The sequence below is a fragment of the Muscardinus avellanarius genome (assembly GCF_963383645.1).
Source record: "Muscardinus avellanarius genome assembly, chromosome: 3".
Lineage (NCBI taxonomy): Eukaryota > Metazoa > Chordata > Mammalia > Rodentia > Gliridae > Muscardinus > Muscardinus avellanarius.
Window position 1 is genome coordinate 25,713,152 of NC_137788.1, and position 18,392 is coordinate 25,731,543.

Below are 18,392 nucleotides of genomic sequence, written 5' to 3' on the forward strand. Positions count from 1 at the left end.
TGAGAAGAGAGACACCTCTTTAAATGCCATTTCCCCACTAATTTACCAAAACAAAGGCTCTTGGCTACTTTGCCTAACGTTAGATCAGGGCTTTGAGAAAAAGAAACTAACATGAACACCCCGTTATCAATAAAAGCCACCTAGCCGGGCGTGGTGGCGCACGCTTGTAATCCCCGCGCTTGGGAGGCAGAGACAGGAGGATCACGCAGGTTCGAAGCTAGCCCCGCGCGCTGGCTTAGGAGACCCTGTTTCCAAATAAAAATGCAGAAATAGGTCTGGGAGTGTAGCCCAGAGGTAGAAGGGCCTCCAGGAACCCCAGTACCACCAAAAAATAAAAAAAAAAAAAAATAAAAATAAAAGCCACCTGGATCAAATTTTATATATATAATTTTTGGGGGGTGTTTTTGGTTTTTGTTTTGTTTTCCTCTAAAATTGCCCAGGTGGGCTTAAGGCTGCCAGACTGCACGCAAATCTACAGCAACAGGGCTTCTCCTACTCCATCTATAAAATGTATTGGAGAAGGAAGGGGTAAGAGAAAGGAAAGAAGAGTGGGAACATGTGCCTCTTCCTCCCCCCCCGAAAAATCCCACCACTGGGAAACCTATGTGCCAAGCATAATGGAAAAGTGTGCTCCACAAACAGATGGTTCTGCACAGGCTAATATTCTGCTGGTTTTCCTTGGAGACCTATTCTGAAAAAGTTAAAAAATATTTTTAAAATAATCCAATCCTGGCAGGAATAAAAACTCCAAAACCAGGAGCAAAATCATCCTTCACTAAATCAATCCCTTTTTTCTTTCTCTTTTTCTTTTCTTAAACATTTTATTCATGTTATAGAGGGTTTTCCTTGTTTGCTTTTTCCCAATCAACAGGAGAGTGGTTGAGTAGTACTGAACCCATCACTACTTTGATGACACAGGTAAGATTCCAGATTCACATTTCCAGGTACCAGAGTTCCCTCTAAATGCCACAATGTGTAAGCCTTCATTTATCTTTCTTTCTACTGAACACAGCAATGCCCATTGGTATCTCTGAAGCGTAATCGCATCTTAGGTCGGTATTTCTCCAAGTAAAGCAGCTGTTTGGAATTGAATGCTCCCCTTCTTTTTCTGAAAATACAAGAATGAAAAACTTTATCATATAAGAAGGAGATGTATGATTCACTGAAGTTTATTATTTATAGCTTAATGCCTTCCTAACTAACTCCATTTTTTTTTTTTTTTTTTTGAAACAGGGTCTCATTAAGTTGCTGAAAGCCTCACTAAGTAGCTGAGGCTGGCTTTGAAACTGTGTGATCCTCCTATCTCAGCCTCCCAAGTACTGGGATTACAAGCATACGCCACTACACCTGGTATAACTAACTCCATTCTGCTAAACTCAACATATTTCCCAAACTACATCACCTTTTTTTTTTTTTTTTTTGGCAGTACTGGGGATGGAACTCAGGGGCATTCTACCTCCGCGCTACACCTCCAGCCCTATTTTTTATTCTTTATTTTGAAACCAGGTCTCACTGAGTTGCAAAGGGCCTCACTAAGTGGTTAAGGCTGTCCTTGAACTGCGATCCTTCTAAGTTTCCCAAATGCTGAGATTATAGGCGTGCACCACCATGCGCCAGCTTCTACCACATCACTTTTTAAATATCTAAGTTGCAACATAAACTCTCTAAACTTTCCTAAAATTTTCCTGCTGATTGTCATTATAGTGTATTTAAACAAAAATCACAATGAACCAGATACACCCCTACAGGAGTGGTAGTACATGCCTGTAATCCAACTTTCTTGGGAGGCTGAGGCAGAAGGTTATAAATTTCAAGGCCAGCCTTGGCAATTTATCAAGATCCTGTCTCAAAATAAAACTTACTTACTTATTTGTTTGTTTATTTATTTATTTATTTAGTGGGACAAGGATTGAACCCAAGGGCATTCTATCTCTGAATTATATCCCTAGCCCTATTTTTTATTATTCATTTTGAAAGAAGGTTTCACAAGGTTGCTGAGGCTAGGCCCTGAAGCTGCAATCCTGTCTCAGCCTCCCAAGTATCAGAATTATAAGTGTTGCCATCATGCCCAGCAAACTAAAACTTTAAAAAAAAAAAAAAAAAAAAAAAAGCAAAGGAGGATTCAGTTCAGAGGTAGAGTACCACTGGGTTCAATCCTCAGTACAAAAAGGGAAGGAGCCAGGTGTGGTAGTGCTTGCTTATAATCCCAGTATTTGAGAGGATGAGACAGGAGGATCCCGGTTCAAAGCCAGCTCGGGCAATTTAGGCCGGCTCTCTGCAACTTTGTGAGACCCTCTTTCCAAATAAAAAATAAAATTGAGCTAGGAGTGTAGCTCAGAGGTAAAATGTCCCTGGGATTAATTTCCAGTGATACACACACACACACACACACAGGATTGGATTTATCCAGAGGCATCTGATTACACTTTTTCCAATCTTGGTACTGTGGGCTGAACTCAAGGGCATTTTACAAAACTCCCAACCCCTCTTTTTTCTTCCATTTTTTATTTCAGGGTCTTGCTAAATTGCTAAGGCTGTCCTTGAACCTGCAATTCTCCTGTCTCCACCTCTCAAAAACTGGGATTAGATTAATATTCTTCAGATTACAAGAAAAGGAAGACGGGGTATGGTAGCACATGTCTGTAGTCCCTATACTTAGAAGGCTGAGATAGGTTCAAAGGTTGAAGTATAGCCTCAGCAATTCAGTGAGACTCTCAGCAACCTAGCTAAATTGTTTCAAAACAGAAACTAAAAAGGGCTGAAGTCCACTCAGAGGTGGAAGGTTGGACAGACAGGAATAAAAAAAACTCAAAACATTAAGATGACACAGCTGGCTCAAGACATACACAGATGGAATTTTCTGAAATGCTGCTACCCTAATCCTGCTACCATATATTTCATGCCCTCTGTTACGTTGTTCTTGTTTTTGATTTTTTGTGGCACTGGGAACTGAACCCACAAGCATTCCACCTGAGCTACACTTCTAGTTCAATTTTATTTTTATTTTGAAATAGGCTAATGAGAGTTGTCCTCAAACCTACAATCCTGCCTCAGCTCCCAAGTACTGGGATTATAAGTGTGCACCACCATGCCCAGTTCCTTCCTTTTCTTTTTTTAAAAGAAAGGGTTGAAAGGGCAAGACAATAATTGCCAACAAATTCTGCACAATTCTGTTATTTCAGATCAATGTCAAGATTCTGTCTGGGCACTCCCGTCTTGCTATTAGGCCTAAACAGGTCCCCTCTGAGTCCACAGTGACTAAACTGCTCCTCTATACATTCTTCTTCGCTCTTGTTCACACAAAGTTGCATTTGGAAGGTATTTTGGAATCTATTAAAAGAGACACTAGATCAATGAAACACTACTTATTCATTTTCAAGATTTCTACATAGTCAAATCATATATTGTATATATCCTATAATGTGTAAACTTGAAACTCAAATAAGAAAATCTTTAAACCTAGGAGCCAATAGTACTGAATCCCTTTATATCTTGCTGTAAAATTTTTATATCTTCAAATAATACTTTAAGCAAATTACTCCATACTACAAATAGATACTTTTCCTAATTCCTTCATCATTCATGATCTTATCTCAGGTGTTTAAAACTTCATACTCACTGTCTTATAAATTGAACGGCATCTTCATACTTCATTCCACATTCAATCAAAGCAAGTGCCACTAGCACAGGTGCTCTGCAGAGAGAAAACCATTTGTAAATATCTGCAAGCTTTTTAATTTCCTTTTCTTTCTTAATTTTCTTTTCTTTTTCTTTTTTGGTATTGGGGATTGAACCTAGGAGCACTCTATTTCTGCATTATACCTCCCAGCCCCTTGTTGCTAAGGCTAGCCTTGAACCTGCAATCCTTCTGCTCAGCTTCTCAAGTAGAAGGATTACAGATTCGCAACACCATGCCCAGCTAAAGAATTTTTTTAAATCCAGGATTAAAGCTGGGCATGGTGGTACATACTTATATAATTCTAGTATTTGGAAGGTTGAGACAAGAGGATCAAAGGTTCTTAGCCACCCTCAGCTATACTTAGTGAGGCCCTCTGCAACTTAATGAGACCCTATTTCAAAATAAATAAAAAATAGGGCTGGGGGTGTAGCTCAGAGGTAGAACATCCCTGGTTCAATCCCCAGTACCATAAAAATAAATAAATAAGTAAAGAAACAAACAATGAAACCCAGGATTACATATTACTAAAAAAATCCAAAGCCGATCTCACTTTCTCCATATAATAACATGCCTAACATTTTCCTATACAGAAAATCTCTAATTATTGCATGTATGACATTATCTTATTTTTAGTAAAGCAATGCATCCTAAATCTCTAAGAAAGGTTTACTTTTTAAAACAGTCCCACATTATAAGTTATCATCATCTACCATAAAAACTTCTTCACTAGTCTTTAGCTATTATCATGGTAAAATAATAGCCAAGTATACTATCTTAAGTATCTCAGAATTTCATTACAAATCAACTTATTATTTCCTTATCAAATGCTAAAAATACTAGATTTCAACAAAACCTTTTGATGAGCTAATAGAGTGCCAAAGAGTTGATAATTAGAGATAGTTCTCTATTCAAAAGAAAATCTATCAAAAGAAAATTGTGTGTGTGTGTGTGTGTGTGTGTGTGTGTGTACACGAGGACATGCTAGTTGGGATAGAACCCAGGGGCATTTAAGTAGCTGAGACTGGCCGCAAACCTGGGATCCTCCTGTCAGCCTCCCAAGTACTGGGAGTACAAACGTGTGCCACCACATCCGGCTCAAAATGATGTTTTTTAAAAGCTCATTACAAAGCATCAACTTTAGACTACCTAACTAGAATAGCTGATTGTAATAAAATTGACCCCAAGTAATGTTATAACACTATCTTTAGCTTTCAGGATAAAGACTGAAACTTTTGACCTTATGAAGAAATAATAACACACTACAAGGGCTAAATGGAGCTAACAGCCTGAGTCACCACCACCTCGAGGCAAAGGCAACGCACAAATGTTTTGGGACAAAGTGCACACCATAAATTGGCATTTAATCTGCTGTTGATGAGGGTGTTACAATACCATTCCAAGCAATGTTCAGAAGGAAAGGAAATCAAAGTTAACTCTGTCTTTACATTTCCTTTCAAGAGTTTAAAGTTCAGTCATCTACTCTCTACCTATTAATGTTCCTTTCATCTCAATCCAAAATTAACCATGTACGTATATAGTCTTCGAATGATACATATATCCTCTAAAATAAATTTAATTTTGTTGCTCATTTCAATGACCAAATCTTTGATTACTTGAAAAGGAAACTAAACAACTCATTACATGCATTATGGTACCAGAATCAGACAACCAGATGAAACACAAGGACTGTTAGGAGAAGTTATTATACTAGCTTTTGCTCTCATTTCCTTTCCAGTAATTTAATATTTAGTGTAATACATGCAAATTTCTACCAGAGTGAAATTTTCAACTGGCTTCCTTTAGTCATGATAATGAATTCAGACAAAAGGCTAAGTGTTTACCTTCCCAATCCTGCAACACAATGCACTGCAACACAGCAACCTGGCTCTTCACGAAATTTGGATTTTAACAAGTTCAGCCAATCATCTACTATCTGATTAGGGGGTGGAGCTCCATCGTCAAATGGCCAATCCTGAAAAGAAATGACCTCTTACATTAAATTAATATTTTTTCAAAACTAACATCCTAATGCAGAAGAGCTACACATAATAGAGTAGGCCTAATTGAACTAATTATGCCACATACACCTGACTTTTTTCCTTTTTTTGCACTGAGAATTAAGCCCAGGAGTATTCTATCTCCAAGCTACATTCCCAGTACCCCCACCTTTTTTTGTTTTTGAAACAGGTCTCACTAGGTTCCTGCAAGTCTCGCTACATTGCTAAGGCTGACCTGGAACCTGTGATCCTTCTGTGTCAGCCTCCCAAGTACTAGGATTACAGACATGCACTACCACGCCTGGCTCATATATTCCTAACACAATTCTAGGCATTGTTAAAAAATTATATCCAAGAGCCGGGCGTGGTGGCGCACGCTTGTAATCCCAGCATTCGGGAGGCTGAGACCTGGAGGATCTCGGTTCGCGGACAGCCTCAGCTACTTAGTGAGGCCCTCTGCAACTCAGTGAGACCCGGTTTCAAAATAAAGAATAAAAAATAGGGCAGGGGGTGTAGCCCGGAGGTCAAATGCCCCTGGGTTCCATCCCCAGACCCGCAAAAAAAAAAAAAAAAAAAAAAAAAAATTATATCCAAGATTGGTATTTAAATTTACCAAATAAATTAGTCTTCTCAATGAAATACAATCAGCATTACAGGCATGTAATTTTTTACAAAAATAATTTTATCAGTCATAAGAGTTAATGCTCTCACAAATACTTTATCTGAATAGTACACTAAGACATAATAGAGAAACCTATAATTAAAGCCAAGACCACGTAAAAGAGGGCAAACACGTCAACATGACTCTAAAAATCGACAGTGGCAAAGTATACCAATGGGGTCTCACTGGCTTCTATTTTTGAGGATTATCCCCAAATTAGTCTAATTATTATATCTTTTGAGAATGAATAAATTCAATAATTAATGAAGCTAACCAACATACTATCATCTGTGTTTATTAAATTAAAAAAGGCAAGAAGCAAAAAATGTAAACCTTTGCCTAAATTATACATCTCCCTTTTGACAAGGACAGTGCCACACGATAGGCTCCTGAGCAAATGGAGCCCATTTTCTCAAGTGTCCTTTTTCTCTTTTTGTATCCTTCAATTTGGGTCGTAGGCAGGAGTTTATCTTCTTTGTTAACTAGCAAGAGGGCCTAAGAAACCAATACAAAGAAGCCCTGCTCACATTTTATACACTCTCACTCTTGCTCTTCCCAAGGACAGAAATGCAAAAATGCTGTTGGGGAATTTTCTTAAAACAATGCTATTCTAATGAGACTGGCTAAAAACACTTTAAGATACTAGAGAAGGAAGAGAGTACTAAATTAATTCTTGCACTTTTATTGGCACCACTAGGACTTTTCATGGAGCCCATTAGCCACAACACATTACATTTGAATTCTCAACTATACCCCATAATTAAAAGACTCTAAATGTTATTATATATGTCACTACAGGCTGGGCATGTTGGTACATGTTTGTAATCCTAGTACTTGGGAGGCCGGGACAGGAGGATCACAGGTTCAAAGCCAGCCTCTGCAATTTAGGCTCTCAGAACTTAGTGAAACCCTGTTTCCAAATAAGAAACAAAATTTGGCTGAGAATGCAGCTTGTAAATAGAGTGCCTCTAGGTTTGATCCCAAGCACCAAAGATAGATAATATTAATAAAATAAATGTATGTATGTTACTACAGAATGTAACTGTAAATAGCAATAAAACCTAAGCACCTTAGTTGAACTTACTTCCTCTAATACTCCCTAAAATGCATCTACAAAGAAAACAGTAAGAGCTTGGTGTGGCACGTGTTTTTAATCCCATTACTTGGGAAGCTGAGACAGGAAGATGGCAGCTTCGAGGACAATCTCAACAAGTACTGTGACTCATCAACATAGCAAGACCCTGTTTCAATTTAAAAGTAAAAATAGAGCCTGGCATGGTGGTGCATGTTTGTAATCCCAGTACTTGGGAGGCTGAGACAGGAGACTCCTGGTTTGCAGATAGCCTCAGGTACTTACTTAGTGAGGCCCTTTGCAACTTAGTGAGACCCTGTTTCAAAATAAAGAATAAAAAATAAGGCTGGGGGTATAGCTTGGAGGTAGAATGTCCCTAGGTTCCATCCCCAGTACTGCAAAATAAATAAATAAATAAATAAATATATATAAAAAATATAAATATAATATAAATATAAATAAATAAAGAATATATATATTAGGGCTGGGGATGTAGCTCAGAGGTAGAACTGCCCCTAAATTCCATCCCCAGTACCACACATACACAAAAAAGAAAAACAAACAAACAAACAAGCAAGCAAGCAAGTGTGTTTCTTTTTTTTTTCTTTTTCTTTTTTGGTACTGGGGATGAAACTCAGGGGCATTCTACCTCTGAGTTACACTCCCAGCCCTGTTTTTCATTCTTAATTCTGAAATAGGGTCTAAGTTGCAAAGGACCTCACTAAGTAGCTGAGGCTGTCTGCGAATCTTGATCCTCCTATCTCAGTCTCCCAAAATGCTAGGATTACAAATATGCGCCACCACGCCTGGCTTCTTACTTATGTTTTTTTTTTTTTGTATTTTTTTAAAGGAGGAGGAGCATTATTATTATTATTATTATTATTATTATTATTATTATTATTATTATTATTATTGGGCTGGGAATGTAGCTCAGCAGTAAAGCACTTGCCTAGCACGCTGGAGACCCTGGGCTCAATTCCAGTTTAACACTACCCTGTGTACCCCACATGCAAAAGCATTAATTATTTAGAAATATCAGCACCTCAAACTAACACAGCTGAAGCCAGGTGCGGTGGCACACACCTGTAATCCCAGTACTTGGAAGGCTAAGACAAGATCATAGGTTCAAAGCCTGCCTCAGCAACTTAAGTGAGACTTCATCAGCAACATAGCAAGACCCTATTTCCAAATAAGAAATAAAAACTAGGACTAGGGATGTAATCTGGAGGTAAAATGCCCCTAGGTTCAATCCAAAGCGTGCATGCGTGCACACATCCACACAACACATCCACACAGCTGACACCACCATTAGCCTAAGTCTATTCCAATGGCCTTGGATTTGCAAGAGCAAAGGATTGAAAAGTCTTACCTGGTTGGGGGGGGGTGTCTTTTTTTATATGTAGAGTAATGGGGACTGAGTCCAGAGGCATTCTACCTCTGAGCTACATCACCAGATCTATTTTATTTTTTATTTAGAAAAAGGGTCTCACTAAATTGGAGAGGGCTTCACTAAATTGCTAGGGTTGGCCATAAACTTGCAATCCTCCAGTCTCAGTACTGGGTTTAGAGACAAGGTGCCACATCCAGCTGAAATTCTCTTATACTAAAATGTTTCAAACTTTCTTCACCTAGTAAATGTAAATTAACTCCATCTTAAATTTGTGTGAGGAAAGAAACTTCCAAGCTCAACACCAATGTCCTTGCTTTTTCAAGCTTAACACAGGAAGCTGGGACTAGTGACACACGATTGTAATCCCAGTACTTGGAAGGCTGAGACAGGAGAGCTTTAATGTTATTTGACCACAAAACAAAAATAAATTTAAAGGTCTGAAAGAAAAATCCCAGATCTACCATTATATTCTACAAACAAGTTCAGATTCTGTAGTTCATTTCTATTTCATGAAGATATTTATTTACCAAAATTACAAACTCAATGGTCAAGCCAAAATTATTTTCTCACCCTGCTACATATCAAAACAAGTTTTTGCAACTAGCCTCTGCAGAATATACTCACAATTTAGGAAAATACGCTTGTTTCAGCTTAATTTCAGACTTTAACATTGTTTTTCCCTAGCCGGGCATGGTGGCACACGCTTGTAATCCCCACGCTTGGGAGGCTGAGACAGGAGGATCGCAAAGGTTTCAAAGCCAGCCTCAGCTACTTAGTGAGGCTCTCAGCAACTTAGTGAGAACCTGTTTCCAAATAAAATATAAAATAGGTCTGGGAGTATAGCCTGGAGGTAGAAAGCCTCTGGGTTCCAACCCCAGTGCCACACACACACAAAAAAATGTTTTTCCCTTTTAGTTTTTTGTTTTGGTACTGGGGATTGAACCCAGAGGCATTCTACCTCCCAGCTATATCCCCCAGTCCTTTTTATATTTTGAAATAGTGTATCACTGAGTTGCTGTGAATAGCCTCAAACCTGTCATTCTCTTGTCTCAACCTCCTAGGTACTGAGATTACAGGCAAAACCACAGGAAGCCAGCCAGGCCCGGTGATGCACACTTGTAATCCCAGTAATTGGGAGGCTGAGACAGGAGAATCATAGTTCATGGCTAGCCTTAGCTAATTTAGCAAGGTCCTCTGCAATTTAGTGAGACTCTGTTTCAAAATAAATATTAAAAAATAGGGCGGGCATGGTGACAAACACTTGTAATCCCCACGCTAGGGAGGCGGAGACAGGAGGATCACGCAGGTTCGAAGCCAGCCTCGCTGGTTTAAGAGACCTTGTTTCCAAATAAAAATACAAAATAGGTCTGGGAGTGTAGCCCGGAGGTAGGTTTTCCAGGAAGCCCAGTACCACCAAAAAAAAAAAAAAAAAAGGTGGGGGGGGTTAGAAAGCTGGGCATGGTGACACACGCTTGTAATCCCAGCATTCAGGAGGCTGAGACCAAAGGATTACGGTTTGTGGACAGTCTTGGCTACTTAGTGAGATCCTTTGCAACTCAGTGAGCCAGGCGTGGTGGCATATGCTGGTAATCCTAACATTTAGGAGGATGTGACAGAAGGATACAGTTCACAAAAAGCCTCAATTAGTGAGGCCCTTTGCAACTCATTGAGACACTGTTTCAAATTAAAGAATAAAAATAGGGCTGGGGGTGTAGCTAGGAGGTAGAATGGCCCTGGGTTCCATCCCCAGTACAACAAAAAAAAGGGGGGGGAGGGGAGTATAGCTTTGAGGTAGAATGCCCCAGCGTTCAATCCCTCATACCAGCCCCCAAAGAATTAAACAACACAGGAACTGCATGGTGGTGCATGCCTATAATCCCAGTACTCAGGAGGCTGAGACAGGAGGATTGTACTTTCAAAGCCAGCCTCAGCAATTTAGCAAGGCTCTCAGAAACTCTGCAAAACCCTACAGTGATTTTCAGCTTATAGATCATAAATTAAAAATAGGAATGCAAAAGCCAAGTGTAGTGGCACATGCTTGTAATCCCAGTACTTTGGAGGCTAAGACAGAAGAATCGAAGGTTCACAGCCGCCTCAGCTACTTAGCGAGGCCCTCCACAACTTAGTGAGATCCTGCTTCAAAATAAAGAATTAAAAAATAGAGGTGGGAGAGCCAGGCATGATGGTGCACGTTTGTAATCCCAGCATTTAGGAGGCTGATACAAGGAGGATAGCAGGTTCACGGCCAGCCTCAGCTACTTAGTGAGGCCCTTTGCACTCAGTGAGAACCTGTTTCAAAATAAAGACTAAAAAATAGGGCTGGAGGTATAGTTCGAAGGTAGAATGCCCCTGAATTCAATCCCCAGAACTGAAAAAAAAGGGGGGGGGAATGCATGCAAATTAATATCATGCCATAATAGATAATAGTAACAATTTTTTTTCTCACTAAATTGGTGAAGGCCTCACTAAGTTGCTGAGGCTGTCCTTGAACTCTTGATCCTACTGTCTGAGCCTCCCAAATACCGGGATTACAAGTATGCACCACTACGACTGGCTTAAAACAAAAACAAAAAAATTTTTTTTTTGGTGGTACCAAGGTTCCTGGAAACCCTTCTACCTCCGGGCTATACTCCCAGACCTATTTTGGAAACAGGGTCTCTTAAGACAGCGAGGCTGGCTTCGAACCTGCACGATCCTCCGGTCTCCACCTCCCAAGCAGGGAGGGGGGGATTACAAGCGTGCACCACCACGCTTAAAACAAAATTTTAAGAAACAATGTTTGGCCAGACAGGGTGACAGAAGTTCAGACATGGTGACACAAGTCTATAATCCTAGTACTACTTGGGAAGCTGAGACAGGAGTATTACAGGTTCAATGCCAGCTTCCACCAACTTAGCAAGGCTCTCAGCAATCTAGCTAGACTGTTTCCAAAAAAGAAAAGAAATCAGGCTAGGGATGTAGTTGGAGGCAGAATGCCTCAGGGATCAATCTCCAGTACTAAAAAAAAAAAAGTAACAACAGTGAAATTAAAAAAACGCTGGGCATGGCTAATCCCCAGGATTGGGAAGCAGAGACAGGAGGATCGTGCAGATTCGAAGCCAGCCTCACTGGCTTAAGAGACCCTGTTTCCAAATAAAAATATAAAAGTAGGTCTGGGAGTGTAGCCCGGAGGTAGAAGGGTTTCCAGGAACCCCAGTACCACCAAAAATAAATAAATAAATAAAAATAAAATAAAAAAGAAACACTGCTTGGCTATTTTGTTTTTATATTTTTTACCCAGACAGAAGTGAGGATACAGTTATGTATCAGACATGACTTAGCTGTCATACCAACAGGAAATTGACTGTATAAACTGCCTTCCCAGCTGGGCGTGGTGACACATGCTTGTAATTCCAATACTTGGGAGGCTGAGATAGAAGGATCGCACAAGTTCGAAGCCAGCCTCAGCTATTGAGTAAGGCTCTCAGCAACTTAGTGAGAACATTTCCAAATAAAGTATAAAATAGGTCTGGGAGGATAGCCCGGAGGTAGAAAGCCCCTGAGATCCACACTCAGTACCACAAAAAAATAAAAAATAAAAACTAAATAAATAAACTGCCTTCCCAACCACTGACCAATGTAATAGAAACTATAGAACTACATAAAAACATAACCTTTCTCATTACTTTCTTCCTACCAAACTAAAAATTTTCCAGTTCTCATCTTACTACCTTGCATCCCTATAATCAAATCAAATAGGCCTACAATATCTAAGACTATAGTTATTTCGTAATACACTCCTAAAAGCCACCCCTGAGATTCAGACAACTATTTAGGGAAGAAGGTATAAAATCATATCTGAGGCTCCTGTTTTCTACAAGGAAACAACATATTTAGGAATTAAGGAGGAATTTAAAGTAATTTCAGATACTTTGTGTTCAAACTGAACTATGATAGACATTTAATATCACAAGATCCTCAGAAACCAGCCAAAGTGTCAGAGAAACTATGCTGACCAATATAGCAAGATGCTTTTTCTCTCTCCTCTCATCAGCCTTTCCTCCCACCCTTTTGATCCCCTACAAATTATCGACAAGATACTAAGTAACTAATCTAGCACTTACAAAGTGGCAGAGGATTTTTCTATATGTGAGTTAAGAATTTTTCTTTCTTATTTTTGGGGGTGGTGGTGCTGGGAATTGAACACAAGGGCATTCTACCTCCAAGCCATGCCACCAGATCAATTTTTTGGTGCTGGGAATTGAACACAAGGGCATTCTACCTCCAAGCCATGCCACCAGATCAATTTTTTATTCTTTATTTTTGAGATAGTGGCTGAGGCTGGCCTTGAACCCAGATCATCCTGTCTTAGCCTCCCACATACTGGGATTATAAGTCTGCACCACTGCACCTAGCTAGGATTTGTGTGTGTGTGTGTGGGGGGGGGGGTTACTGGGGATGGAACCCAGGGGATTCTACCTCCAAGCTACACCCCAGCCCTATTCTTTATTCTTTATTTTGAAACAGGGTCTCACTGAGTTGCAAAGGCCTCAATAAGTAGCTGAGACTGGCCACAAACTGCAATCCTCCTGTCTCAGCCTCCCAAATGCTAGGATTACAAATGTGTACCACCACACCCGGCTTGAGGTAAGAATTTCTGATGGATATTGTTTTCAATTAGATTCAAAGGAGTAATCTAGAATAAAAGCTAAATACTATACTAATTTCTTGAAAAAATGTAAAATCCCATTTTTTTTTAAATAAGTGTGCAGCAAATTTTGCTTAAATACTCTGCATTTGTAGACTTCAGGAACACAAACTGCCAATGTGTTAATCCAAAGAGTTTTGTTTATTTGTTTGTTTTGTTTTTTGGTAGTGATTCTGGAGATTAAACTCAGGGGCATTCTACCTCTGAGCTATACTCCATGCCCTATTTTATATTTTATTTGAAAATAGGGTCTCACTAATTTGCTGAGGGTCTTGCTAATTACTGCTGAGGCTGGTTTCAAACCTACAATGTAGACCTGTGCCACTATGCCTGGCTAATCCAAAGAATTTTTAAAAGATTGTTATTACCAGCCAGGTGTGATGGTACACACTTGTAGTTCTAGTGCTTGGGAGGCAGAGACAGGAGGATTATGCAGGTTCGAAGCCAGCACAGCTACTTAGTGAGGCTCTCAGCAACTTAGTGAGACCCTGTTTCCAAATAAAATATAAAATAGATGTGGGAGTGTAGCCCGGAGGTAGAATGCCCCTGGCGTTTTTCACCCCCAGTACCACAAAAAAAAAAAAAAAAGATTTTTATTACCAGATATGGTGGAACATGCTTGTAATCCCAGTTCTTGAAACAGGAGGATTGTAGGTTTGCAGCCACAGCCTAAACAATTTAGGCTCTCTGAACTTAGTGAGACCCAGTTTCAAAATAAAAAAAATAAAATAAAATAAAAAAGGGCTGGGGATGTAGCTCAGTGGTTGAAACCCTGTTCAATCCATAGTACCCCAACCCCCCCCCCACCAAATGCTATCAATATAAGCTTGAAAAGCAAAATTACCGAGTGCCAAGTTTTATAATTACATTTGTTTGAAAGGTACAATTTATCTGCAGCAAAAAAGCTAAAACACTACACACTCACTAGGACGTGAATTCCTTCTTTTTCAACTGGAGCTTTATCATACGTAGCATCACAAACTCGAACCAAAGTTGTCACTCCATACTTCTTCAGTTCCTTTAAAGAAAAACAATTTTAAGAAAACTTGCTTTGGAACCTGCAATACAAAGCCTTAAAAATAATACAACTGTAAATGTAAATAATAATCTCTTCCTTAGACAAAGGTCAAAATCTTTCTTATTGTAGTAACATATATAATGGACACTAACATACTTTCAGTGGAAAGTAATTAAGGCTCATCTTAAAAAGTTAATTTGGTAGCTAACAACAAAAAACTGGCTAAGAAGTCAGGTGCAGTGGCACACCCTTATAATTATAGTACTTGAGGCTGACAGGAGAATCACAGGTTCAAAGACAGCCTCCGCAAGTAGTGAGACCCTCATCAGCCTAGTGAGACCCTGTTTCAAAATAAAAATAAATATCAAAGTCAATCACTAAGCCAAACATGAGAAGGAGGTGCACAGGAGAAAATGGGGTGGGAATTAGGTAAGGGCTAATTGGGTGATGTGTACATGTATGCCTCTACCATCTTGTACTCCATTAAGATGTATGACTAGCCAGACATGGTGGCACAAGCTTGTAATCCCTGCATCTGGGAGGCTGAGACAGGAGGATCATGGTTCATGGACAGCCTCAGCTACTTAGTGAGGCCTTTGCAACTCAGTGAGACCCTGTTTCAAAATAAAAAAACATAGGGCTCAGAGGTAGAATTCCCTTGGGTTCCATCCCCAGTACCACCAAAAAAAAAAAAAAAAAAAAAAAAGATGTATGACCACAATGAACCAATGAAAAATTTAAAAATAAATAAAAATAAAATAGGGCTGGGGATGTAGCTCAGAGGTAGAATGTCTCTAGGTTTAATCCCCAGTATCTCACACACACACACAGAGAAATTTCTATGACCTAGAAATTCTACTTCTGGGCATGTAAAGAAAATAATTAAGAATATACAAAGATTCAGGTAGCAGCATATTCATCACAAACCTTTTTGGAATGTTGAAAGATGGAAATAATATTAACGGTTCAAAAACAAAGGGATGACGCCAGGTGTGATGGCGTGCACTTGTAATCCCAGCATTTGGGAAGCTGAGACCGATGATCACGGTTCACGGCCAGGCCAGCCTCAGCTACTTAGTGAGGACTCCTCTTTGCAACTCAGTGAGACCCGGTTTCAAAATAAAGAATAAAAAATAAGGCTGGGGTGTAGCTCAGAGGTAGAATGGAACCTCTGGGTTCCATCCCCAGTACCACACAAAAAAAAGGAAAAATGAAAAAATAAATAAATAAATAAAGACATTTAACACACAATTATAGCCCGAAGCTTTACTCCTCTCATATAAACCCTTACTGCATGCCTATCTTCAAGGGACCACTATCTTTTTATAGTTGGAGGAGAGTAGCCTATGCCACTTCTAGTGTCCAAAGCCAAGGAATCCACAGGCTAAAAATAGTATCATGTAATTCAGTCAGGCATACAGACTTGGAATCAAGTTGTACACCATGTACATAAAGTTAAGAACCTAAAAGAATTGTAAGTATATAATAAGCAGCAACAGTGATCTATAAAAAGTCTCTATCAAGGCCAGGCGTAGTAGCGCACGCTTGTAATCCCAGCATTCAGGAAGCGGAGACCATAGGATCTTGGTTCGCAGACAGATTCAGCTACTTAGTGAGGCCCTTGGCAACTCAGTAAGAACCCTGTTTCAAAACTAAAAATACTAAAAAATAGGGTTAGGGGCGTAGCTCGGAGTTACAATGACCCTGGGTTCCATCCCCAGGACTGGGGGGTGGGGGGAGGGTCTCATTCAGTTATCCTAAGAGTAAAGAAAGATATTTTAATTTCTAAAGGTCTGGCTCCAGGAAAGTAAACGTACCATCATTTGAAATATGAGGTGTAAAAATTTTTTTTGGGGGGGTGGTACTAGGGGTGGAACCCAGAAGCTTTCTACCTCCGGGCTATACTCCCAGACCTATTTTATATTTTATTTGGAAACAGGGTCTCACTAAGTACCCGAGGCTGGCTTCGAACCTGTGCGATCCTCCTGCCTCAGCCTCCCAAGTGCAGGGATTACAAGCGTGTGCCACCACGCCCGGCTAGGTATTATATATAGAACCCAGGGGCACTCTACCTCTGAGCTTATATTCCTGGCTCCTTTTACTTTTTCATATAGGGTCTTACTAAAGTATCCAGGCTGGCCTCAAACTCATAAGCCCTCCAAGTAGCTGGGATTACAGATGTGTGTCACCATTCTCCCTTGAGTTACAGGAATTAAAATTAGGTTTCAAAATACAAATAAAATTCCATTAAAATGAACTCTATAGCCAGGCATGGTGGTGCACGCTTGTAATCCCCACGCTTGGGAGGCGGAGACAGGAGGATCGCGCAGGTTTGAAGCCAGCCTCGCTGGCTTAAGAGACCCCGTTTCCAAATTAAAAAAGAACTCTATAGCTGTCATTCACTCAAGATGTGACAGAATTTATAATAAGAATTTGTAAAAAAAAAAAAAAAAAGAATTTGTGATTAAGTAAAAAATCTCTTTGACCTCAGCTTTGCCACCTGTAATCCCTAGAAAATCACCTAGCTCTCTAATGCTACTCCATAAATATACCAACTGAACAACCTTGGAATGATTAAAAAGTTAAGGACTTGACATAATGCTACCTCTAACAACCTTCCTTCCTCTCAGTTTCTGTATCCTTGTATATGATGACTATTATTACTAAAGTAGTTCTGGAGTGCCTTTTCATTTGCAGTAAAGTATAGGTTTTAGTATGACACGGGGATTAAGTGCCAGTCTTTCCATGTACAATATACCATTAGACAAGTTACCAAATGGCCCTAAATCTGTTTTGTCATTGGTTAAAGAAAAATAATAATAGTACCTATATCCCAAAAGGTTCCCATGAGTGTCTGTGACCTTAAACACAAATACTGCTTATTGCATGATGTATTAACATTGCTTACTACAATGCTAAGTACATACTGTAATAAATAAATGTTACTTTTATTTTGAAAATATGATAAGGAATTAATAAATATTAGAAAGGACACAAGAAGGTACTAGATCATCTCTATAGTATCTCAAAGTTACATAAATATTCTTTCAAAATTCTTTTTTTTAGGTACTGGGAATGGAACCAAGGGGCATTCTACCTATGAGCTACACCTCAAGCCTGATTTTTTTTTTAAATTCTTTATTTTGAAACAGGGCCTCTCTGAGTTGCAGAGGGCCTAAGTAGCTGAGGCTATCCACAATCCACAAACTGTGATCTTCCTGTCTCAGCCTCCCACCATGCCCAACTTCAAAATTCTATTTTAACTATTTCAACCCAATTCAAGCCAGGACTGGCAGGATAAACATCTGTACCCCAATTACAGGGATTTTTAAAGAAAGCTGTAAGTTTTAATAGGATTATACCTAAATCAACTCAAGCAGCAGACTGCTATAATCTTACCTCTGTGAACTTGTTGAGAGTAGCATTGGTAGGATTATGAGTTATCAAAAAACGCATATTTTCATAGGAGATCTCCACAGGGGCTGGACGGTTCATTATGGCAAATAAAAAGTGTGAGCGTGCGTGTGTGAATGAGTGAGTGTGATGGGGAAAATGAAAAAAAATCAATAAATCTTGAAATGTTTCACAGCAGAAAACATTAAAAAGATCACTAAAATGCCTATTATCAATCAGTATCTTCTCTAGTCAACTTATTCTTTATGAAGCTTCTCTCTTCGAGATAAGGAAAAGTAGTTAGAATCCACTTGAATACAAATTCAACTTGGGCCTCAATGCCTGCAGATTGATTCCTTCAGGCTCCAAAAAAATCCAGCTACATACAAACTTAAGCAGCCTTTACTACATTTAGGCACTAGTGAGACAAGTTAAAAGTGTTGGTTGTTTTCCACTTTTGTTTACTTGATGCTTAATTTTACTGGAGTCATTAAA

At 39.4% G+C, this 18,392-nt stretch overlaps 1 protein-coding gene across 4 annotated transcripts; it reads right to left on the minus strand.

The window, feature by feature from the left end:
- Positions 1-933: 933 nt before the first annotated feature.
- PTP4A2 (protein tyrosine phosphatase 4A2) lies at positions 934-17,999 on the minus strand (the record flags this gene model as incomplete). 4 transcript variants are annotated; one of them, XM_080693208.1, is made up of 5 exons in its annotated part: positions 934-1,108; positions 3,620-3,694; positions 5,521-5,612; positions 14,412-14,504; positions 17,904-17,999. In XM_080693208.1, 5 exons carry the CDS (start codon positions 17,997-17,999, stop codon positions 1,000-1,002), a joined length of 465 nt encoding a protein of 154 aa, XP_080549334.1. In that variant the 3' UTR covers positions 934-999. The 4 variants fall into 4 exon arrangements, with proteins under 4 accessions (XP_080549334.1, XP_080549333.1, XP_080549336.1 ...); XM_080693207.1 differs by having other exon boundaries at positions 5,521-5,651; XM_080693210.1 differs by lacking the exon at positions 14,412-14,504 and having other exon boundaries at positions 5,521-5,651.
- Positions 18,000-18,392: the final 393 nt, after the last annotated feature.